Raw genomic sequence first — 23,783 nt, 5'->3', positions numbered from 1 at the left:
GTTCCAGATTTCCTTCAAAAGCAGTCAACGAGACAAAACAGTAAGCAAAGAGAACAGGTAAAGTGGAAAATGCCTGCGATTTTACAACCACAGACGCCAGATTCCAAAACAGTCACTGCGATGGTAGCCACAAGGGACAGAGCCTCATGCTGTCACCAGAGGGCAGCAGAGGCCAGGGAACAGGTGGAGAAGGGTCTATCAAACTAGGGAACCTGCCAGAGATCTGACAGAGATAAGAGTAACATTTATTGAGGCCTTGTTATAAGTTGGGCATTGTGTTGGGCACAATAAGAAATGGTACAAAGTTCAAAGGCAGAGATCAGAAGCCAGAGCCAATGAGGAATGGAACAGAGTGGAGTTAAGAGGGCAGTTCTTCAGGTCAGCCAAGAAACGCCCAAAGACAGCATATCTCCAAGTACAAGTGCAGTGCCAGAAATGAATGTAATGGCTATGGACCTGTCCTCTCCAGGCAGCTGGGCTGTTGCTACAGAATGGGGGGGGGGGTGTAAATTTCGAGGATCCCTGAGAGTCAGTCAGCCTGGATGTTTACAGCAATCAGAATTTAAATGGCCCTTTGCCTGAGCAAACATGAAACTTTCTTGATGATTTGTGAGTCTTCTCTCACTATAGAAATAAACATAATCAGGGGCTCCTGGGTGGCTCAGTCCGTTGAGCATCCAACTCTTGATTTCAGCTCAAGTCATGGTCTCAGGGTCATGAGATCAGGAGATAGAGCTCTGCATCAGGCTCCCCATTCAGTGGGGAGTCTGTTTCTCTTCCTTCCCTGTCCACCCCCCCGCGCCGTGAACCCATGGGCTCCCTCTCTCCAAAAGGAAGTAAATAAATCTTAACGAGGATCCACACAACACAAAAACTAAACATAAAAGAAACATAGTCATATGCCACGAGTTCCAGGCTTTCCCCTCATGCTAGCCGTGCTGGCATTTTGAACATATCTCTTGCATTTGGTAATAAAAACCCCCAACTCTACCAGATGGTCACCAAGTAGGGAATGCACTGTGAGTGCCAGCTTGCTTGAGGTTAACGGCCTCATGGCACTTACATTCTCTTCTGTACAGTGAGGCTGACTGTCTTCCAAAGGCTCTGTGGAAATTATTAAGCCCCTGGAAAGTTTTAGTGGGCACAGGAAGAATCCCCGAGGAATCTGTCCAATGTTCACTGAGTGGAACTTCTCATTAATAGATTGGCTTAGTTTCACTATTTTTTCCCCTAAACCTTCTTATTACCATGCTATAAACTCACTTGGATTTTGGCCTTTCCTATTAGTTCTGTTTCAATCTTTCATGTAAAGTTATTTTTTCCAGTTTTTTTTTTTTTCCTCAAACTTGGTCATCTTAGACTTTGGTGGACTTGCCCATTTACACCTAGTGAATCTCTTCCTTTGCTTCTTTTTGTTTCTTGCTATCCCTTGGGGGGGCGATGCTCCACAGTCAGATCTCCGGCGACGCCTAGGAAGTGCAGGTTGTGATTTCTGGCACTTGCACGGGGCCTGTTCCAGGAGTTTGTGGGATGGGTGGCTCAGAGAGGTCACACGTATCTTCAGGATGGAAGCCTGGGTGGCTGCTTCGGCCTGAACAGGTGGCAGACGCTGGGACTCCTTCTGGGTTCCAGAGCCCAACTGACATTAGCTTATTAGCTTCCTTCCTCTTCCTCTTCTACTTCTGGTTCTGCCTCTGGAGGGCAAATCCGGTCCATCGCCGCCAATCAGATTGAATTAGACACCGAACGTTTTGTTTTTAAGATTTTTATTTATTATTTTGTCAGAGAGAGAGAGAGAGAGAGAGAGAAAGAGGTAGGCAGAGGGAGAAGCAGGCTCTCCGCTGAGCAAGGAGCTGGATGTGGGCTTTGATCCCAGGTCCCCCGCGATCATGACCTGAGCAGAAGGCAGACGCTTAACTGAATGAGCCACCCAAGTGTTGAGGACAGGTTCCCCTAGTGGGAACGGATGTGGGTGAGAAGACCTCTTGAGAAACTCTTTTAACCGCACTGAACTAGCCTGAATTTCTAGTTCCCGCTGTGGGCCTTTGTTGTTACAGCCTTCCCCCTTTGTTTTAGGAAAGTCCATTGGGATCTCAGCTGGGGTCTGATAAATCCCAGCAGAATGCTGTGTCCAGGCCTCCACCCCAGGCACCAGCAGTGAGGGGCGGTGTGGTCTGCGGAGAATTTACAGCAGTAACAAGACCGAATCAGTGGGTAAGAGTTCGTAGCTTTTTATCATCGGGATGCTCCCGCAGGTCTACACAGCCTGGTCAGTGAGAAAAAAAAATGTTCCCGCCCTGCTGGACCAGCCTCTCCCTCCCCCGCCCGGCCGCCCCTCCCCCCAGCCAGGACGTCTGGTGGGGCACCACCAATAGGAGCCTCAAAACCTTCTTGATTTTCTTTTTTCAGCGTTTTTATTTTTCAAAATATACAATTTATTTACACCTTTATTCCACAATTGTAGTTTGTATATTTATTCTGAAATCTTTAAATAACTCCACGGTAAACAGTACAAATCACAGGGTCCCTCACGCTGCTTCTCTTTTTAGCCTTTACCCTCAGCGAGTTTTCAGGAAATTTCAAGTAGTAACGGTTTGTGGGTAAGAAGGGAACAGGAACAGGACAACATTTTTTTTTTTACATAAGCCTGACATGGAGGATTAGACAGGGCAGTCTGAGCAGCTACTTGGTCTGGGGCCAGCCTAAAGGCATTTATATGGTTTATAAATAAGACTCTCTTAGGAGCAGTGAGGGTTTTGGTTATAAGGAAGAAGGGGCGGGAACCTCATCTGCTGGGGGGAAGGTGCAGGGAAGCCGAAGTGGGGGGAGATAAGGCACCGCATGGAAGCTCTTTCTTGGTGTCAGGAGGCACTAGCTGGAGGGGTCCTGAGTGAGGGGGGTAGAGGCCCACCCGTGCCAGGTAGAGGTCAAGAATGGCCAGACATCGGGTGGGGCTCCTACCCACAGAGAGGCCTCTTCAGCCTCCCTTGCGGAAAAGCTTTGAGATTCTGAAGACAGGCGGGTTAGGGCTACAGAAGCTGCTGGTTCCTAAAGAAAGGGGCCTGGGCTCCCATCAGCTTGGAGGCCCCGCCAGCAGCCCCCGGCCCATCTGCAGAGGCAGGTGAGGGCCATGCATGTGGGCGCTGGAGGAGATGCAGCCGGAGACATCTGGCCCCACAGCAGGCATGTGTGATTGGTGATAGACAAAGGCACTGCCGCCGGAACTGGAGGTGGCCTGCGGGAGGCGTCATGTCGTCTCTTCTTATGACAAGAGCCCTTCATCTACCTCGGTGTTCTCCACTCATCAGGAGAACAGCAAGAGCCACCAAAGTCTCCCCAGAAAAGGAGGGTGAGGGAGACGAGGGAGACAAGGGCCACAGGCCCTGCACACCCACTCTTTGCAGCTCCACCATGGGGACAGGGGTGTCCTAGGGAGTCCAAGCTGTAAGACAAAGGTGGGGACACAGGCTTGGCCTCAGAGGTCAGTTTCCTTCATTCCCCTTGGGAAATTCCCTGTTGGCCGGGTCCTAAAGCAGTCCCGTGGGCTAAGGCTCAGGGCAGGGGTGCAAGTGGAGAGGCCGAGATGCTCCAGGAAAGAACTCACCCCCGAGAGCTACTTGGTGGGTCAGGAGCGCCGTCTCAGGGTCAGTCCCAGTCTTCCTGGTCTCCCCAGCACCCTCACCGAGCACAAAGGCCCGACAAAGCCTATCCTGCCTGGCCGAGCAAACCTTCTTTGCAGGGTCTGGGTTGGGGGGCGGTGGGGATGGGGCAGGGGCCATGGTCGGGCAGAGGGTAGGACGGTGGGCTGGGAGTTGTCATTGCATCTTCAGGTGGGGTTCTTCCGGTATAAGGGTATGGAAGAAGTGATCCCACAGTTTACTGCTGATGCCATATCCTAGAGAGGGAGACAAACGGGGAGAAGATGAGGCACTGGTGAGGACGTGCGAGGAATTTCCTCGGGAAGGGAGCCTGGGGAGGGAGGACCAGTGCGCAGGCGAGGTTTGAACATCTGTCCCTGCTGGCCTTCCCAACTCTCAGGGCCATCCTGGCAGAAGTCGAGAGCCTGGCACTTGTGTTTCTAGTCTCCCAAGGATGCCACTGGAATAAATCCAAGTTCCTTATCGGTCCTGAGTTCCGCGGAGAGCTCGGCCCCTGCCTGATGCTCCCCCCTCTCTCACACTTCAGCCTCTTCCTTCTCTTTGGAGATGACAAGTTCATTCCTGCTTCACAGGCTGGAACAGAGGTTTTGCACCTGTTGTTCCCGGGATGCTCTTTCCCTGGACACTGGATGCCGGCTCCTCTTAGCGGATGCCTCAGCTGCAAAGACAGCTCTGCGTGGACACCTTCCTGGACCGCTCGACCTAGGGCTGGGCCGTCGTAGTTGGGAGCCCCTGGCCCGTGTGGCTGCTGAGCACCAACCGCTAGAGCTAGAGCTATGGAGGTACTAGAGTCCTAATGTCATTTTATTTTAATTGACTTAAATTTCAGTTTGAAAACAGAGAGTTGATTGAGTTCTGGAGAACTTTTAAGCACCGTTTACGACAACTCACATGTATGAATCTACTTTTTTGGCACTTTTAATAGTCAATTTTATAAACTCTAAAAATAGATCAAGTATTTCTAATGAAAACTTAGCACTTGAATTGAGATGTGCTCTAAGTGCAAAGTCCACACCAGACGTTGAAGACTTAATATATGACAGAGAATGTAATATATCTCAATAGCAAATTTCTATATTGGTTATAGGTTGAAATGGTGATATTTGGTTGTATTTGGCTTAATAAAATATATTATTAAAACTAACTACATCTGGGGTGCCTGGTTGGCTCAGTCATCTGCCTTTGGCTCAGGTCATGATCCCAGGGGTCCTGGGATCGAGTGCTGCATCGGGCTCTCTGCTCAGTGGGGAGCCTACTTTTCCCTCTGCCCGCCCCACCCCATTCATGCTTCTTCTCTCTCTCAAATAAATAAATAAAATATTTTAAAATTTTAGAAAAAAAACTATATCTGTTTAATTTTACTTGTCAATGAAGCCACTAGAAAAATCTAAAATCACATCTGTAACTCGCATTATATTTTGTTAGACACAGCTGGACCCTCCCCCACAACCTGTTGGTTTCTTCTCTCTGTGGCCCTTAACACCACCTAAAATCATCTTTGCTAATTTATTGATTTCCTTTTTTGTCTCCCAGTGAGCGGAGTCAGAGCTCCTGATTTGCCTTGCTGTAGATTCCCCCGTACCTAGAATAGTACCTGGACTTCACTAAGTCCTCAATGGTGATTGGCAAATAAAAGAGTAAGCAAATGGGGGAGGTAGCGACGTGTGGGCCTCACCTGACTTCTGATGTGCAAAGTGATGCTTGGCGTGGTAGGTCTTCATGTTGTACAGGTAGGAGCCCTTGTGTGGTGAGCCGAAGTGTAGGTAGTAATGGATCATATCGTAGATAATGTAGCCCAGGAGGCCCCCTGCAAACATTGTGCCCCCCACCGCCTCGGGGAGGAGGATCCGTAGAATGATGTAGAAGAAGGCAATACCCAGAGAAGCCGGTACGGGGGGGAAGACCAGGCGGGATTCATCGAAGGGTGCCTGTGGATGGAGAGGCTCACATGTCAGAAGACAGCCAGGCCAGCCAACCTGTAGTCTCAGCAGCAGAGGATAGGGGTAGAGCAGCCCACACATTCCAGCAACCTGTCATGGGGGATGAGGGGGCTGGCACCTTCGATGGCTTTGGGGAGGGCAGGCCACCATGCTTGAGAGCCCTTGAGATCCTGTCCTGCTCCCAGTTTCCAAGTCAGGATATGACCTGGAAGCCTGTCCCTGAACACGGTGGTGGATGTGATGTGGGTGGGACACTCATGGCTCAGAGTCCTGCTTTCTGCTCATGAGGTCACTTTGGCTCTGGAATTTGTAAAGTGCTGGAGAGGAGCGCCACCACCAGATGCCACACAGGGTCCCCGGACCAAGGCCTGATGTTGTCTGGGAGGGCAGCACCCCAACAAGCTGAGGTCAGTGCAGGCTCACAGGGAAGAATGGTACTGGAAGTGTTCACAGATACATTCTCTCTGTCCCTACATCCTCAGGGGAGCCCTTCTTGGTTCCAAGGGGGTGTGGTCACGATGAACCAGAACAAAGAGCCAAGACTTGGGCTCTGGAGCATCAAAAGCCAAGGGCTTGGCATAGAGGTACGATTTCAGAGATGCCTTGGTGAGTATTCTGGGAAGAGCCCAACCCTCTCTGGGCTAGGAGGGTGGGTGGGGAAGAGCGAGAGAAAGCAGGTGATAGTCTCAGGGCCATGTGCTAATGTGGCCCCCCCCTCCCAGCTCCTTGAAGGGAAGGGGGAGGGAGAAAATAGGGAAGGCATGCCCTGGGCCAGGCAGAGAATAGCAGTGTGCAGGAGCTGAGAAGGAGGGGTGGGGACTGCAGCCTCCTACATCAGCTCTGGTTTTGCTCGCAGCCTCTGGATGACATACTGTCTGTCCCCCAAGGGCCCCAGGGTGGTGGAGGGTTGAGTGCCTGGACTCGAGTTCACAGAATGGGACACAACCTCCTGGGTGTGACTTTGGGCAACTTTCCTCTGTTTCTTAACCAAGGCTCGGTGTGCTGCTCTGCGGAGCGGAGACAACCAGAGCACGGTGTTCAGAAGGAAGCTCTACGGCGGCTGTGACTTTTTACTGTTTTGTCCAACGGTGTCTAGAACAGTGCCTGCACGTGGTGAGCACCTTGGGCGCGCGGGGGCGGAGAGGGGGGGCGTTTGTCCAATGAATGAATGAATGAACTGGTTGCTGTGAGCATTCAAGGCGATCTCTGAAATGGACCCGCCGCGTGCCCGGCGTGAATGAGGACTGCGCACAGGCACCACGCGCGCTCACGACGCGCGCTCACGACGCCGACGCCCACGCCCACGCTCCGTCAGACGAGGCGCCCGTCACCCCTCTGAGCAGCACCAAGTGCCCTGATTGCCTCTTGCTCCCCAGCTGCCTCCCACAAAGACCCGCAGGCCCCTGGGCGCTGGGGACAGCTGCCAGGCGACAGGCGGGAGCCTGCCCCGCTCACCTTGTGGTGCTGGCCGTGCAGGACGAAGTGCAGCATGATGAGGTAATGGCTGTCCCTGGGGGGCTTCATGTGGAACAGGAAGCGGTGGATGAGGTACTCCAGCAGGCTCCAGAGGAGCACCCCCATCACGAAGAGCCCCGGGAACGCGGACGGCGGCAGGGCCACCGAGTACTCTGCAGAGCGGCAGGAGAGAGAGGGGCCGCGTCAGGGCGGACGGCCCCAGGGCGCAGTGATGGCTGGTGGCTCCGGGCATCCCTTCCCGTGTCACTGCCCTGTCGCCTGGGGAACGCCCGCCCTCCATCCACCAGCTAGGGGGCCGGGCCACCTTCGAGGGGGCTCTCCGGTCAAAATGGCAGTGAGGTCGTGGGGCTCTGGGCTGGGCTGGCCGGAGCGGTCCTCTCGGGGAACGACGGCGCTGCCCGCCGCGGGTCTGAGATCCTCCTGAGGGAGACTAAGAGGAGCAGCTGTGACCAGCGCTGGAACGTTCCCTGGTGCTGTGGTCTGAGTGTCCTCGCACCCCCATCGCCAAATTCTTATGTGAGCCAAAGGGAGGGTGTTGGGAGGTGGGGCCCTTGAGGGGCGCTTAGGTCGTGAGGGTGGAGCCACCGCGGACAGGACTCGTGCCCTCGTCGGAGAGACCCCACTGAGCTCCTCCCCTTTTGGCCTTGGGAGGATACAACAAGTTTGGGACCTGCAAGGGGGGCCGCTCGCGGGACCAGGCTGGCATCCTGATCTTGGACTTCCAGTCTTTGGAACCGTGAGCAATCAATTTCTGTTTTGTTTGTTTGTTTGTTTGTTTGTTTAAATAAGTCCCCCAGTCTGTGATGTTTTGTGAAAGCAGTCGGAATGGCTAACGTACCTGGGAAGGGTGACCTTGCTTTAGTGGCACTGGGGAGAGGGACGGATGACACCAACTAAGCCAGTAGAGCCAGGGGATTGTGGGCGAATGATGTTAACAACAAGGCATGAGGGGGGGAGGGGCAGGAAGGACAGAAAAACCCAAGTAGAGAGATCTTAACAGATAAGACTTGAAATCACAGCATATACCAGAGAGATGTGAAAAACCTCAAGCTGATTTGCCTGGAGACCGGAAGACCAGAGAGATGGACTTGTCATCAGGTGTGAGGTTCCCCACCCCCAACCCTCTGATGACAGCCCGCGGTCTTGGAAGCTCTCATTTCTTGTCCTCACTCATTTTTGGCTTCACAGGGACACCAGCTCTGGCCACTGTTTTCTCCATGCCTATTCTCACTTGGAGTTGTACTTTCCTCCACAAGCCATTGCTTTCGCCAGACTTCCTCTTTCTTTTGAAAAATAACAGCTTTCATGAAATATAATTCACATATCCTATCATTCACTCCCTTAAAGTGTATAATTCAGTGGTTTCTTTAGTATAGTCAGTATTGTGCAGCCAATCACCAGTCCATTCTAGAACATTCCCATCACTCCCAAAAGAAACCCTGTCTCCGTTAGCCGTCACTCCCCATTCCTCCCCACCCCTGCTCTTTCCCAGCCCCTGGGAAAGCACAAATCTGCTTTCTGTCTATGGATTTGCCTATTCTGGACATTTCCATATAAGTGGAATCCTGCCATGTGTGGTCTTTTACGACTGGCGTTTTTTTTTTTTTTTTAACATACTGTTTTCAAGGCTCATCCATGTTGTAGCATGTGTCTGGACTTCATTCCTTTTTTTCCATGTACCACCTCCATTTATCTCTTCCTCAGTTGATGGACATCTGGGCTGTTTCTACTTTGGGGCTATTACAGATAATGCTGCCATGAGCATTCCAGTACAAGTTTTTGTGTGGGCATGTTTTCAGTCTCCTCTCCCTGCCTGCTGGGTCACTTGGCTTTTCTTCTCTTTTCTAGATGCCCCTCGTCAGGTACCTTCACGGAAATGCTGCCCATCCCCAGCGTCAAAGCCTTGACCCTCGACTCTCACACATTCTCTGCTGGATCCTGGAAGTCAGCCGGGCTCACTGGCTATCACCCCCCTCCCCCAAGACCTCCACCTTCACCCTGGTCCTGGACAGCCAATAAGCCTGTCCACAGGTGCCCATAGTCAGCAGCTGTCAAATGAGGCCAATCATCTTCTTCCTGCCCATCCTGTCTCCCTTCTTCCACAGCCAGGGGTTCCAACATCCACACATGACCAAAGCCTTAACTTATCCCTCCCTCCTGCATCCATCCAGGCACCAGGCCCTGTGGGTTCTCCCTAACAGCTCTTGGCGAACCAAAAGAAGTCAGAGCCAAAAGTCCATGTGTGGTATGATTCCACCTGTACAGAATGTCCAGAATTGGCAAATGTATGGAGGCAGAAGGCTTATTTGGTGGTTATAGGAGCTGGGGGAAGGGAAAATGAGGAGTGACTGCTCAGTGGGTACAGGGTTTCCTTTTGGGGTGGTGAAGATGTTCTGGACCTAGGCAGAGGTGGTGGTTGTGCCCCGTTGCAAAGGTACTAAATACCACTGAATTGCTCCCTTTAAATTGGTTAATTTTATGTTACGGGAATCTCATTTCAATTTTAAAAAAATCTCTCTGGTGGATCCGCTGCTCTTCATCCCTTACTACATTATCACTTCTTGCCCAATGAGGCATCTGCCTCCCACCCCACTCCCCTGTGTCCGGGCACTGCTCAAACTCTTCCATGGTGCCTCATTACCTTTAGATAAAGTGCAAACCCCAAGCAGGGCACTCAGAGTCCCTTGAGACCCGTCCTGCCAGCCACATCCTTGCCTTACTTCCCTGTCCACCTGTCCTGGGGCCAAACCAGAGTCCTTAGGTCTCCTTAGATGTACCTCATCCTCCTTCCTCCCCGCTCTCACCATATCCCTAATTTTGGTCGTATTTTCTTTACTTCCCTCCCTGCCCACTTATCCTTGGAGATTCAGGCCAGATGTCTGCTTCGAGAAACCTCCACAGATGCCCTTCATCCCCACCTGGGCTGGTTTCAGAGCACCTGCCCCGCCCTTCACATGACGCTTAGGGCTGCCCCGTGGCTGCTGTTTTACCCTCCATCCCCATTTTACAGAGAGGGGGCCCAGTGTAGATGACCACAGGTGGCTGCTGAGGAAGGACGAAAGCCCAGGAAGGCGGGGGGAGGAGGTGACCTTCTCTGAAACAGAATCCAGGCCCAGCCCCATTCTGACAAAACAATGAAGGACCAATATGAACCTGACCTTTTGTACCAGGCTGAGCCGAGGGGTGGGGGAAAGGGTGAGCAGTAACCATAAGAGAGCCTGGAGAGCTTCTCAAATGGGACCACACTGCTGACTGCTGACCCAGTGGGGTGGGGGGTGGGGGGAGCAGGGGCCTTTTGCAATCCCTCCCCCACCCAGGGCCTACCAGCCATGGAGCAGTGATTTACAGCCAAATCCCTAGGAATTGGCACCCGAGGGCTGGCTTCCTCCTCAGTCCACTTGTTCCTAACCAGCAGCTCTGCAGGTGATTCTCCCAGAGTGGTGAGCTCAGTGGTGGAAATTCATCAGGATGTCAGCCTGAGCTGTGTCCGCATTTGGTACAAGATACCTGCCTAACAGCTTTGCGTGAGTGGCCACCTGACCTTGGCGGGGCTGCTCAGGTAGGCAAGAAAGCCCTCCTTCTGGGGAAGCTCTGACACCTCTGGGCTCCTTCAGAACACTCTGGTGAAGTACACAGAGCACAGGCTCTGGATTTGCAGACCTGGGTTCAAATCCCGACTCTGTACCACCTTGGTGTCTTCTCAACAGTAAAATATCCTACCCACCATGAAAGGTTGTTTGGATAGAGGAAACAGACTACCTTATTATATAATAAGGATATACACTATATAGTAAGGCTAATACACTATTATATATTAATACTGATAATAATATAATGCTCCCATATATAATTGGTAGCGACTATAATTTTCATATGGGACCACTTAAATTTCAGTACGAGGCAAAAATACATCCAAGTCCTAACTTGTGCCCACCATGTCCTGATTCTCCTTGTAGAGTTCTGGAGGGCTCCCTGTTGAAGGGTCTCAGCCCAGCCCCCCGCCTCCCCCTGCCCACAGTGCAGGAGCCCTACCTCACTGCTTAGCTCCCTTCTCAGCAGGGAAAGGACTGGACATGCAGGAACATTCCCTGGCCACAGACTTTGGTCCTGACCTTGGCTCGGGTGGCCTGCATCCCTAAGGTGCTGCCTGGCCCCGGTTCTGGCATGGTGCTCACTCTCCTCTGCTCCCAGGAACTGCTCTGAGGGCTGTCCTAAATTTGCAGAACCCCTCTACCTTTCCAAGCATTTGCACACGTGCGTCTGGGAATTTCAGCGTGTAACTGGCATCTCTGTTCAGCTTCCACAGCTCCTTGGCACCCTGACTTTTCTGCCTTCATTCCCATTTACCCTCTGTCCAACAGCTGCACTGGGACCCTTTTGAGCATCTCCTCATGGTTCTTATCCCCTCTGCCTGTGGCCTGTGCCTTGCCTGATGAGCCAGGGGATGAGGGAGGCCTGTGGACACATCTCTCTCATGCCATCATTCCTGGCCTTGAGGTCACAGGCCCTACACTGGACCTCTATTAGACAGCACAGTTCAGCTCTCTGCAGTGGCCTGCCTCCGGACCCAGCCCTCAAACCATCCTCCCTGCCACACAGAAGAGTCCCCTCCTATAGGTCAAACCTCTGCCCGCCCCCTCACCCCAGCATCACCCCTGTCGGCCCATCCGGCTGGAGCTGGTACCGAGTGGCATCTCTGGAGGAATCCTGTAGAGGGACCTGGGCCAAAGCTCTGGCATCCCCTTCCCCCTCCGGCTGCCAGGCTTGGCGGCCCTGCCACTGTTGGTGATTGTTAGGGGAGTGCCGGGTGGACAGTGGGCGATTCAGTGAGCAGGCCTTCTGAGCAACAAGCCCCGTGCTGTGCCTGAGCTATTCAGCGTGGGCAGAAAAGGGTAACCTTGGCTTGCAGGGCGGGCGTGTTAACCCGTGGTGCACGGGAGCAGTTCTGGGTCGGGGGACTTCCTGCAGCTTGTCCATCTCCCACCCCTCCCAGGGCCAGCTGGGAAAACAGGCTCTCCTCGCTGCAGCCTCCTGGCCCCTCTCACCTAAGCCATTCAGGCCCTCAACTTGCCACTCCCGGCAGAGGTGGGCAGGAAAGAAGCCTTGGAGCATGGGGAGAAGGAGCCCATGTCTGGCAGAGAGAGGGGGGCCTCTGAAGGTTCACAGTCAAGAACATGACAGGCAATCCGAATGACCTCAATGACCCACAGCAGCCCTCTCCTGCCTATCCCCTAACCTCACCTCGGTCTGAGCCACCCCACCCCCCACCCCCCGGGAGCTAGCACCTCCCCGAGGCTGGCTCTGCTAGGTAGGACAGGAGACCATCTGGGCAGGCAGCTTATTCCTAGAGGCACAAGCAGAGCAGTAGGCTGGAGGAAGTGGCCACACCCAAGCCCGTCCTAGCCACAGGACCTGAACCACCCGCTTGACCTGTCTGAGGCACCATCTCCTCATCTCTAAAAGGGCATGGTGACAGTACCACTCTCATGGAAATGCTGGGAGGGCTGAGGGGGATGGTCCCTAGAAAGCAGCCGGCCTGGCACATGGTAAGTGCTCACAGTCATTAGTGGGGTTGGTACTCCAGGTCAGGGTTTCTGCTGCATGGGTCTTTGCCCGGGGAACACAGCAGGATACCCCCACATCTTTCTCTCCCAGGTTCTAACCTGTGCTGTGTCCATGGAACATTGTGAGTCCAGCTCCCAGCTGTGCACCTAGTGCAATGATTTCATTCCGTTTCTTGACCAGCCCAAGTCTCAGCAGGAAGCCCTCTCTTTTATTGCTATGAAATGATTTCATTTAGTCTCTGCTAACATGTGGCTGTTTTGTTTTTTTTTTCCTTTATCCATTTGGGGTTGGGGTTGGGGGAGCCTACCATTGTTCTTTGGGAGTCTACTGATACAGATAGGTCTCCTCTACAAATGTTCATGATGTGGCTTGGGGTTCTAGGTTCTTCGAAACTCAGGATCAGAGACAGCACTGGAATCTCCTGCCTCCAGGAAGGAACCAACGTTACCTGTGCTGAAGGACTCGAAGAGTCGAACGTTGCCCTGAGCGAGGGTTCGGTAGTGGGACCAGCTGAAGTACAGCATCAGGGGCATCCAGATGATGGGGACATTGTACCTGCGGGAGAGCCATCAGGGTAAGAGAGATACATGCACTGGGGCTCGACTGCATCCAGCTTCCCCAGAGATGTATCTCTCAACTAGAGGAAGGGATAAATGAGACCAAAGCCTATACAGAAATCTTATGGAGACACAGGGCCAAAGGGACACTGCTTTGGGGGTGGGGAGGAGAAAAGAAGAGAGAGCCTGTAAGTCTATCTGCTTCTGTTTCTGAGATAAGATATTGGCAGAAAAGAACTGCATCTCTGCGGCTAGACTCTGTGCAGCTGGATGGATGCTGACCTCTTGTGGCAAAGGAGCTAATTGCAGGCAAAATTATTCCCGTGGGCTTTAGAAGCTGGAAAATCCTCCAAAGAGTCTGGACTAAAACAGGGGTGACATCAAAAGTGGTTCCAGCTACATGTTACGTTGCCACTCACTCAGTGGATAAGCCTGCAGAGGAATGGAGTATGTCTATGGCATGTTCCAGTATTCTCAACAGCTTATAATACAGCTCGAGGCTCTGGGGACGGCCCCAACTGCCCCTTCCCCTTCTGTATCTGACTAGCAGCATCAGGAGAGAGGGACAGCCCACTATGGGCCCAGAGCAGGGCTCACCAGACACTCTTGGAGAGGGCCTCGATGAGGTCAGAGTGGAAGAGGCGGATGGGCCTGATCACTGGCTGGTGGACCCACTCATCATACTTCTCTCCCAAGTGGCCTACCTGCCACAGTAGGGGCTTCTGCCAGTCTACCAAATCCTGCAAGAGACAAAGTCAAGTGGACTTGATATTCACACCTGTTCACACTCATTCTTCCAATACCCCAATCCCCATCCTCCACCTCAGCTCACGTGGTCCGTAGGGCGCTACCCACCCTTCCACTTCAATGATCCCAGAAGTGACGTGCTTATCTCAGCCCACTGGTCACAGAAATGTGATCTAGGACAGGCCCATGACCTGAGTTGATGCAATGAACTGTCAGACACCCTTTCTTTCTTCTTGCTGGAGATGCTAAGTTGGCAGGGCACAACCCTGGATTTGCTAGTAGAGCCTACTCGAGGACTTGGTCAATACAGAGAATAGCCAAACCAGGAGCTGGGTACACTGAATCTGAATGATGACACCTGCGCACCCGGATTCAGCCACGCCTGAAGTCCTTCCCAGAACTCGTTAGGTACAGGAGCCAATACATTCTGTACTGGTAATAAGAGGCCTTTTCCCTTTTACCATGGGCTTTCTTCTTGAGGTTGACCTGAGTGATTCATTCATTCATTCATTCACAAATTCGCTTGATATTTCATGTATGTATGTATTTTTATGCAAGCTGCTAAGAAAAATAAAGAGTAATGTAAATGACTGTCTTCACTTTACCTAGCTTAGTGCTTAATCAGAGTAGACTCTAGAGTCAGGTCCAGGTATAAATCCTGGCCCCATCACTTACTGTGTGGCCTTGGGCAAATTACCCGACCTCTCTGAGCTTCAGATTCCCCAGCTATGAGATGGAAGTAATAATAGTAGTACCTGCCTAAAATGCTTGGCACCATGGAACATGCCAGACAAGATAGTTTGTTTAGCGGTGATACAGGCAGGCAGAGATCAGGATGTAGAATGACTGGTACAAATGCATGGGTCCAGGGTTGAAGACAAAGACTTTGCAGAAAACCCAGGGGTTGGGCTAGAGCTCACACAATATGGAGGACAAGGACAGGAGGAGAGGGCCAGGGTGTAGAGGAAGACGTGGAGCTGAGAATGACTGTGGCCCATTTGGTACCTTGACACTGATCCTCAGGGCAGTAGGAAGAAATCTGCTGACACCTTCAGATGGCAGAACACCCTGTACCAGGCCCACAAGTGGGCACTTCTTTCCCCAGGCCAACTGTTTTCAAGGTAGGGATGTATACATATCCTAGGGGTACTCCCAGGCTGATCCGCAGATGCAGGGAGAGAATATTAGAGACCCCTTCTATTTGTGATATATTTATCTCATCTTTAAACCACATATGATTATTTTCTAATGTACATAATACAACAGTACATTAGCACATGCAAATAATTTATACATAATTAAAATGGACATATGCATTCTCAATGTCTTAGTCATAGGGATACAAGATAAAATAAACTTGGAAGCTGCAGCTCTAGGCAAAGGAAAACTCTTAAAGATTTCTGATGAACCTGGGTATTGAAGAAGATTAATCTGGACCAAAATCAGTAAACTAAAACCAGTAAAGAACAATGAATTTGTAGTGATGGGCCATCTTGAAAGCCAGACTCTGCCATTTATCAGAAATAGGCAAGTGCCTTTACCTCTTGGAGCTCCTCGGCTCCAAAAGCCAGCTCGCTCTGACCTACCACCCACAACAGGAGAGAGGCTGAGATGTGCCCAGTGTGTGGTGGGTGTCAGTAAATCTCCAACATAAGGGAGTAGCCATTGAAGGTGAGAAAGGAGATAGTACCAGGAGAGTAAAAGAGAGGAAAAGGAGGTGTACATGATGGAAGAGCCCTCGAGCCTGGGAGAAGGAGTCAACAGTGATTCAGAGACCTGTCTTCCCACATCCCTGGCTGGAGCGTCATTCTTGCCCAGACCTCCATGCCAAAGCTGGCACAGCTTTAGCAGATCTCCAAGCCCTGCCACAGGTGAAAACAGCCCCACTACCACTGCCTTGGAGCAGGGGTGTAGGGGCCTCGGGGCAAGCAGGGAATTCACTGGGCGTTCTTTCTGTTCCCGTGACCAGGGGGAAAGGCCCAAAGATCTTTGTGGTTCCTGCCATGTGAACTTGGTAATTCCTACATAGGGGCTGCCTTCCTGCTTCTCAGGTTAGGAAATGACTCAGGTCAGCCTGGAGACATGCCATTCAGCACCAGTTATACCAGGTAATCACCCAAATTCCACCTGGTGCCTGCTCACTTCCTGGCCCCAGTCTCCACTCCTCCTTGACTTTCTCCCTTGGGTCTCATAGGAAACAGATTCATTGGGTACATGCTGTCTCATTCCTTCCATTCCTCGGCCTCATGTCTCTACACATGCACGCACACAGCACCACCTACCAGGAAAAAGAACTGGAGGAACCAGCTAGTGGCCTGTATTTACACCCTATCTTGCAGCAGCCTGCCAAGCCCCACCTCAGAGGAAGCAAAGCCAGGGTCATGGTTAAGAACTTGAGGCTCTGTCCCAAATGCAATAACTTTGAGAACTAACATCCATAGAGCAGTTGTCATGTGCCAAGCATGGTTCTAAACATGTTGGGATTCAATAATTTGATCCTCACCATACCCCTAACGAGGCAGGTACTGTTATTATTGTTATTTTGGAGATGGGAAATGAGGCTGGGTAACTTGCCCAAGGTTGCCCAATTTTGTTTTTTTGATGAATTGGTTCCTTTATCTTTGGGTAATAACTATCCTGGTCCCTTGTCCTTGTCCTGAAGCCCACTTCATCTGATTTTAATGGAACCACTACTGGGCTTTTTTACACTTGGTGTTTGCATGGTCTATCTTTTCCCACTCTTTTACTCTCCTCTTGAGTATATCTTTATATTTAAAGTACATCTCTTGAACATGGCATACAGTTGGGTCTTGCTTTTTTGATCTAGACAGACAATCTCTGCATTTTAATTGGAGTGTTTAGTCCATTTACATTTAATGCTGGGGTAGGTCTACCATCTTGCTATTTGTTTTCTACTTGTTTCCTCCACTTTCCTTTCTTGTCTTGTTTGGATTAATCAAGTATTTATACGTTTTTTTTTTAAACAGATTTTATTTATTTGAAAGAGAGAATGAGTGATAGGGAAGGGAAGAGAGAGAGGGAGAGAGTGAGAAATGGACTCCCTGCTGAGCAGGAAGCCCAATGTGAGGCTTGATCCCAGGACCTAGAGATCATGAGTTGAGCTGATGGCAGACACTTAACTGACTGAGCCACCTAGCCATCCTGAAATATTCTATACTATAATCTCTATTGGCTTTTTAGCTATGCCCTTTTGTAGTTTTCCCACAGTTGCTGCTCCAAGGATGATAATATGCATCCTTAACTTATCACCATCTATCCTGAATGAAACCCCTGGATTTTATATGTTCCATTTTTGCATGTTACACACAACATTTGATGTCTTTTTTCATTTTTGTACATAATTCAGACTTAGCTGTCTGAGACAGTGAATGTTTCTAGCTATAACACAGTGGTACAGCCAGGCAGGCCCCTCCCTCAGCCCAGCAAAAGTTTGGGCAAATATTTACCTATTGATCCATTTTGCCCTTATTTCATACATGAGTAGAAAACAACATAGGATTTATAAGCTTAATTCAGTTGTGACACAGGATATATGTCTAGATGAGCAGCAAACTGGGATTCTAGCCTGAAACTTACACCCTATTGCAAAGGGAGCAGAACAACAGGACAGCACTTACCGAGGGCTGGTTGTTTTCAGGTGTGGTGGACAGGGCCAGCCCCCGCAGCCCCCACCCCCTCGAACACAGGGGTCTCTCATTCAATGTCCTGTGGCCCATCTGGTCTTTGGAGATGACTTTGGTCCCTCCCTGGGTAAACCAGTGGTCACTGGCCACCGTACAAATGGCAGACTTGCTGTCCAGAGTTGATTGCAAGGCTACCTCTGACTCACTCACTGGCCTTGGAGGGCCTCAAACCTGACTCCATGTCTAGCCCATGGTGTGTTTTTTGTGAGGTGGCCCTCCGCTTCACTCTGGTGGCTGAAGCACCACCCTGGAAGAATCCCAAGGAGGCTCACTCTCCCCTCTGCAAACATCCCCCTCAGTCCTTAATGGCCAACACCTCTATTTCCATTACTGGAGCCTTAGCCCACTATTCCAGGGGAAATAAAGTGAGACTTCCATCCAAGTACAGAAATCCAAGTCTGCCGGCCTCCTCCCCATTTTATGGGGGAAGAACACTGAGGCCCAGAGGGGGACAAGTGACTCTTGAAATGGGATTGGTTGGTCTTGGAGTGGGAGCTCCCCCAAGTCCCCCCAGCCCAGTCTTCCCTCCACACAATCTCCTGGGGGATGGGCCATTCACCATATGCTCATCCTTGGTTTGGATAGTACACGTACCAACAAGGTGCCTTTTCTCAGTTCTCTTCCAGTCTGATCACTGACAGAAAGTCTCCACTGGGTACTAATACGTCCAGCACTTCTCACTCACTCACTGGGGCATTTCCAGCATGGCAGCTGGATGGGAACTACTCTTGAGAAGGGGGATGGTGAGAGAGGACAGCTCAGAATCTGATGGGATGGGAAGATGGGAATCCAAATAAATTTCACTTCCTCTTCACCCTGGCTCATGATCCCTTGGCTCCTTAGTCCTTCCAAACAAATGGCTCTCTTTCGCCCCCTCCTAGCACCTGGTCCTGCCACTTCCCACCACTATTTCCTGAGGTTCTGGAACACAAGGAACACATGGGCAGAGAGGCCTGTGGGTTCTGTATGAGGCTGAGTAGGGAAAGGAGAGGAGAACAGACCACTGACCACACCTCCAGTTCTCAGGTACGGGGGGGCTCCCATAGCTACCTTCCCAATAGCAAATCCTCTTTTTACGGATGTGGAGCCTGGTGCTCACAGATAGCAAGTGATTCACTCAGGGGTGCCCAGCTCAAGTGGACTGTGTGGATGAGGGTGAAGATATGCCCAGAAACTGCATGTTGGGGGTGGGGGTCCTTTTATGAACTCAAAAATCCTGTGCAACAGGCTGGGCACCAGGAAACGCATGCAAATGGGGGTAAGTTTGGCCAAAGTCCTACTCCCCTCCCCCACCGGGCTCTGCCCCTGACCCAAGGGAGGGGGAGCGCTCTCCTGGGCTATGTCAGGAATGCAGCTGCAGCAGGGCCTGCAGGGGGAAAGGGCAGCTGGCTGCCCAGAGGGAGCATGGGAGGGCTTGCATGCTGCCAGGGTTGGAAGGGGGCCTCCCTGTCCCCCCAGGTTCCCCTCCTGCCGGGCAGCACAGGGGCCAGGTGGCACCAAACTCTTCCCAGGGGCCGCCCCAGCTCAGGAGCAGTGAGCAGAGACTCTGCTTTTCCCCAGACAGGGCACGTGCGAGGAGAGGGGCCTGCGGCTCCACGCCAGCAGTTCCTCCCACCTCCACAGCCTTGACCTCGAGCAATTGTTTGGATTGCCAACGTCCACCCAAACCACAGAAGTCCTAGCTCCGGGGATGCCTCCCAAGCCAGGACGGTCATGGATGGGCTTCCAACCAGCCGGGCCCAGCGGGGAGAGGAGTGAGGACAAGAAGCTCTCCCAGAATCCCAGCCGCTGCTTCTCTGTCCCCGTCATAGGCCCCCTGGGCCCAGCCTTCGTGTCCATTATCCTATACAAACTGTGCTTTTGAGAGCTAGAGCCCAAGACGACCCCATTCTACAGATGAGGAGACTGAGGTCTGTGCTGCAGACAGGACCTGCCCTCAAGCCAGCCGGAGGTCTTAACCACAGGGCTGGGGGGCCTCCTATCAGCTGACTCGGGCCCCCCATGGCTGTGAATTCCCCAGTACAGAGGCTTTGAGGGTCTCGCAGGGGCCTTACGGGCCCGTTCTGTACAGTCTAATGGGGGCCCCCAGCTGGACAAGCTCAAGCCCACAGAGTCGGTTCCAGTCCACCCTCTTCCTCCTTGTACCCAGGGGAAGTGGCCGCCTCAGGCTTCCCCCTATGAGGGTTCAGAGATGAGTGTGGCCGGGAAGCAGGGGTGGAGGGCCTGACCCCAGGGAGAGAGAAGGCCTGGCCATGTCACACAGAAAGTCAGTGGGACCTCAGTCCTCGGGGCTGAGGAGCGGCTGCGACTCCTGCCCTGCCCCCATCCCAAAGCAAGGCTGGCTGGCGTTTCACCAGCAGCACACTTTCTCTACTCTTTCCTAAATTTCCAGATCCTCCTGAAAAGCCCAGACAGTACAGGGTGGGAATAATTTCCTCCATCTTGCAGAAAAACAGGCCTGGAGCTATGTGTGGCCATCCAGGTACATGTCCTGTGCTCCCGCCTACCCCGTCCATGGCCCTCATGGGGACACAGAGGGCAGTGCCCACCCAGTGCACCTGCCTGTTTTCATCCTGGGTTATTATCTGAGCCCTGCTGTGCACTTTGGAAGAGGAGCCAGAAGCTCTGGGCAAGAGAGTGAGACTCAGGAGACTTGGGCCCCACAAGGACAGCCTTTAGGAGGTCCCTGTGGGTCTCTCTCTGGACTCTCTCAATGCCTATTCTGGGGAGGGTCAAGGTGAGAAAGGAGGCCCAAGGAGACCCAAGGTGACTGGGGGACAGAGTACGGGGAGCTGAGCCAGGCCTGCTCCCACGGTGTTGAGGTTGACCCTTCCCAAGATGTGGGTTGGGCGAGGGGGTGCTTGTTCTGATCCAGGGGCCCTTCTCCCCAGTTCTCAGGGACTTATCTGAGGGTCCCGAAAGGTTAAACCCATGAAGCCCACATCAACATCTGTGCAGGCCCTGGGGACCCCCCAGATTAGCCCCTGATGCCAAGGGTTATGTGCGTGGGGATGCATGCACAGGGGACCTGGGGCTGGAGAGCCTGCTGGTGCACATTTCTTTGTAAGACCCGTGGCTGGATGATTCAACCTGTTTCTGAGGTGAAGAGCCTGGGCCTCACCCTCTGGTAGCCCGCATGGACCTAGAACAGTCTGCGGGAACAGTTCTGGATTCCCCCAAGGCAGGGTGGGGAGGAAGCCTCTACCTCAGCCTCGTCCCTCCCCTCTGCCATCCCCTCTCCCAGGACAGGGTGGCTGTCAGGCTGGAAGGGGTCCCAGATACACAGCAGAGGAGGGGGCTCGGCAGTAACCTCCGGCCACCGCTAGGCCAACTAGCAGTTCACTTTGGGCGTGAGACTTGGGCCCTTCCTCATTAGTTAAATCAAGATCAGTCTAATCCCTACCCTGTAGTGTTGTTGAAAGGATTAAATCAGATAATAGATAATATGGATAAACTGCCCAGCCCAGTGTCTGGCACGTGGTTAGAGCTCAATAAAAGAAGTGTTCATTCAGGGCTAACCCCGCTGCCTTGGGAGGTTCTGGAAACTCCTCCAACCCCACCAGCTCTCGCTGGCTCCCGGCAGGCTGGCCCCCAACGTGGGAAGGGTGGAGGGGGTTGCCGTGGGTAGGGGCGGGGCTCTGATGTGGCTGCAGTCAATGGTGGAAAGAGGCAGTGGGACAAATAGGACACGTGTGCCTAGAAGCTGGGCCGCTCTGGCCACCTGTACCCAGGCAAGCTCCAGGCTGGCTGGGTTCCAGAACATAGGGAGAGACAAGTAGGGCATAGTGTAGGGTGAGGAGCTGCAGTAAGGTTTCTCATCCCACTAGGAAGCTTGGATCCTGCCTGACTGAGTGATCGAATAAATGATTTAGAAATTGTTCCAGTAAAATCCCATGCAGAGCCGGAAAGTCAGACCACACCGCACCTCTAAGCAGGGCGGGGCACCCTGGACCACTTCCTGGCCCTTTCTGCTGTCTTTTTAGAACCTTCCACCCTTTGCCCTGGTAACCCACCTCAGCTCCCCCTCACTCTTTCCGGGACAGCTCACTCCTCCTCCAGCTCCTAGGGCTAAGGAGGCTGGGTTCTAGAAGCTAAGCCTCCCCTCCTTGGCAGCACCCAGAGGGGCTCCGTAGAATGCAAAGCACTAAGGGTTAACTTTGGAAAGTCCTTCTGCCCTAGGAATGGTGTGCAAGTCCACCCCAGGCCCGGGGAACTCCAGCTGAAGAAAAGCTACCACCTCTTGGCCTCCCTGCGCAGCTCCTCAAGGTCCAGACCCAAAGGACCCACCCAAGCTTCTGGCCTGGGGCAGAAACAGATGTGGGGTTTAAATCAGACCAGGGACTTGGAGGCTCCCTGAGCCTCTCCACTCCCCAGAGGGGGCTGGGATGGACCATGTGGTAGATGAATTCCAAAATAAGAAAAAGCTAGCAAAGCACCGTTCCCTATCCCTGGGAAGCCCAGCTCTCCACGCGGCCCCCAAGGCCCCCAGTGGGGTCCGTGGCGGGGGTGGGGGGGCTTTCCAGAGCAGGTCTCCAGGCTGTCTCTCAGCCCGGAGACACAGGAGGAGGGGGAGGAGGAAGAGAGAAAGTGTGCGAAAGAGAATGACAGAGCGGCAGGGAAGGTGAGTCAGGCTGTGCTGGCAAGGAGCCAGGAGCAGGCCCCCGGGACGGGGAGGCCCCTGCTCCCCTCTGGTGGAGATGGAGGCCTGGGGTAATGGCAGAACAGGATCCCATGGCTCGTAGTCCTGCCGCATGCAGTGACGTGGCTCAGGTCAGTCTAGAACGTGTGGCCTGGGGGGACTCGGAGGACCCTTCCCCGGGGCAGGGCCCGCAATGCAGGATCTGCTTATCCTCAGCAGCCTCTTATAACCACTTGTACCGAGACCCCCTCCCCAACCTCAGACCCCGGCCTGGGCAACAAGCCATTGTGGCCAACCTAGGGGTTGAGGTCAGCACCCCGTTTCTGGTGAGCCCTCTGGGGGCAAGCGGTGTGGCAAGCCTTCCCTCCCGCTGGCCCATTTCCCTTTCGGTTTTTATGCCTCCCTGAGGGGGATGGGCCCCAGAACAACCTGTCGGCAGCTTTCTAGTAGCACACCCAAAGGTGTCTTTGCCATGGGCGGATGAGCTCCCGGAGAGGCAGTGGCAATTTCCACATCACAGATCCTACCTCCGAGTTCCTGGGGTCCCGGCCAAAGGGGCCCAGGAAACATTCAGCTTTTGTGGAGTCCTCCCCACCTCGGGCCACCTGTGTTCTCTGGGTGTGCTTCTCCCATCTCCCCATGTGGGAATAATTGTTGGGGGGAGCTGTCCTCCCTCTCACCCCCGCAGGGTGTGAGCTCCCTGGGGAGTGGGGCCTGTCCTGTTTGTCTCTTGTCCCCAGTGTCCAACACAGGTAGGGTACATTTATGGAGGGGCACAGTGAAATCCGTTCCAGGATTGGGACGGCCCTACCACCCGGGTTGGAGGGAAATGCCTCTCAAGGCCGGCTCCCCCCGATCTCCCAGGTGTATCCCAGGCATCCTCCTGTCTCCAGTCTCCCAGGCAGACAAATGTAAATGGTTCCAAATCCATCTCCCCTGGCTTCAGCAGGCTCCCAAGCCCGTCGAGGCTGGCAACTCTTGCGAGTGATTGTTGGTCCCTGGGAGCAGCTTTGCCTTGCGCGCTGGTCAAGGTGGGTGTGTCTGGACCTTCTGAATTTACCATCGCGCTCTTCCCAGCTCCAGGCCCTTGTGGGAGACCGCCCTCTGGGGTCTTGAGGGCCGGGGTCTACGTAGACCTCCTTGGGCCCAGCTTCCCCACACTCACCGCCACCTTAGCTGGGGTTTGTTGGCTCAGATCATGACTGTGAGCTGCGAGCACCTGCTTCCCCATCCTCATTCCTCTTGGGAAAATGTTATGAATAACCATAGCCTTGTGCTCCACACACTCTGGCCTTGGCCCCGGGAGCCCTGGGTCATCACCCCGCCCTGCCCCGTGCCAGCTACCTTGTCCCAATCCACGGCTTTGAGCTTTGGCTCCATCCAAGGGTCTGTCTTTTGAGTGTTCGCAGGGGTCACAGTCCCATTCTCCACGGAGCCCTGGGGAGAGAAGATACGGTGATTACCTAAGGCGCTGGGTGGAGGTGGGGGGCTGGAGG

At 53.0% G+C, this 23,783-nt stretch overlaps 1 protein-coding gene across 1 annotated transcript in view; it reads right to left on the bottom strand.

Annotated features, from left to right (window-relative positions):
* Nucleotides 1-2,406: 2,406 nt before the first annotated feature.
* Nucleotides 2,407-23,783, bottom strand: part of FA2H (fatty acid 2-hydroxylase) — a 48,170-nt gene continuing 26,793 nt past the window's right edge. The window contains exons 2-7 of the mRNA XM_080829547.1: nucleotides 23,632-23,724; nucleotides 13,795-13,937; nucleotides 13,089-13,195; nucleotides 7,055-7,227; nucleotides 5,335-5,587; nucleotides 2,407-3,895 (exon numbers count right to left, since the gene is read on the bottom strand). Coding sequence (XP_080685673.1) covers nucleotides 3,816-3,895; nucleotides 5,335-5,587; nucleotides 7,055-7,227; nucleotides 13,089-13,195; nucleotides 13,795-13,937; nucleotides 23,632-23,724 — 849 coding nt within the window. The 3' untranslated portion in view covers nucleotides 2,407-3,815. The remainder of the gene's footprint in view (nucleotides 3,896-5,334; nucleotides 5,588-7,054; nucleotides 7,228-13,088; nucleotides 13,196-13,794; nucleotides 13,938-23,631; nucleotides 23,725-23,783) is intronic.

The sequence above is a fragment of the Martes martes genome (assembly GCF_963455335.1).
Source record: "Martes martes genome assembly, chromosome: 17".
NCBI classification, from domain to species: domain Eukaryota; kingdom Metazoa; phylum Chordata; class Mammalia; order Carnivora; family Mustelidae; genus Martes; species Martes martes.
Note: the sequence above shows the minus strand (reverse complement) of the source record. Positions and strands in the feature narration are given on the sequence as shown.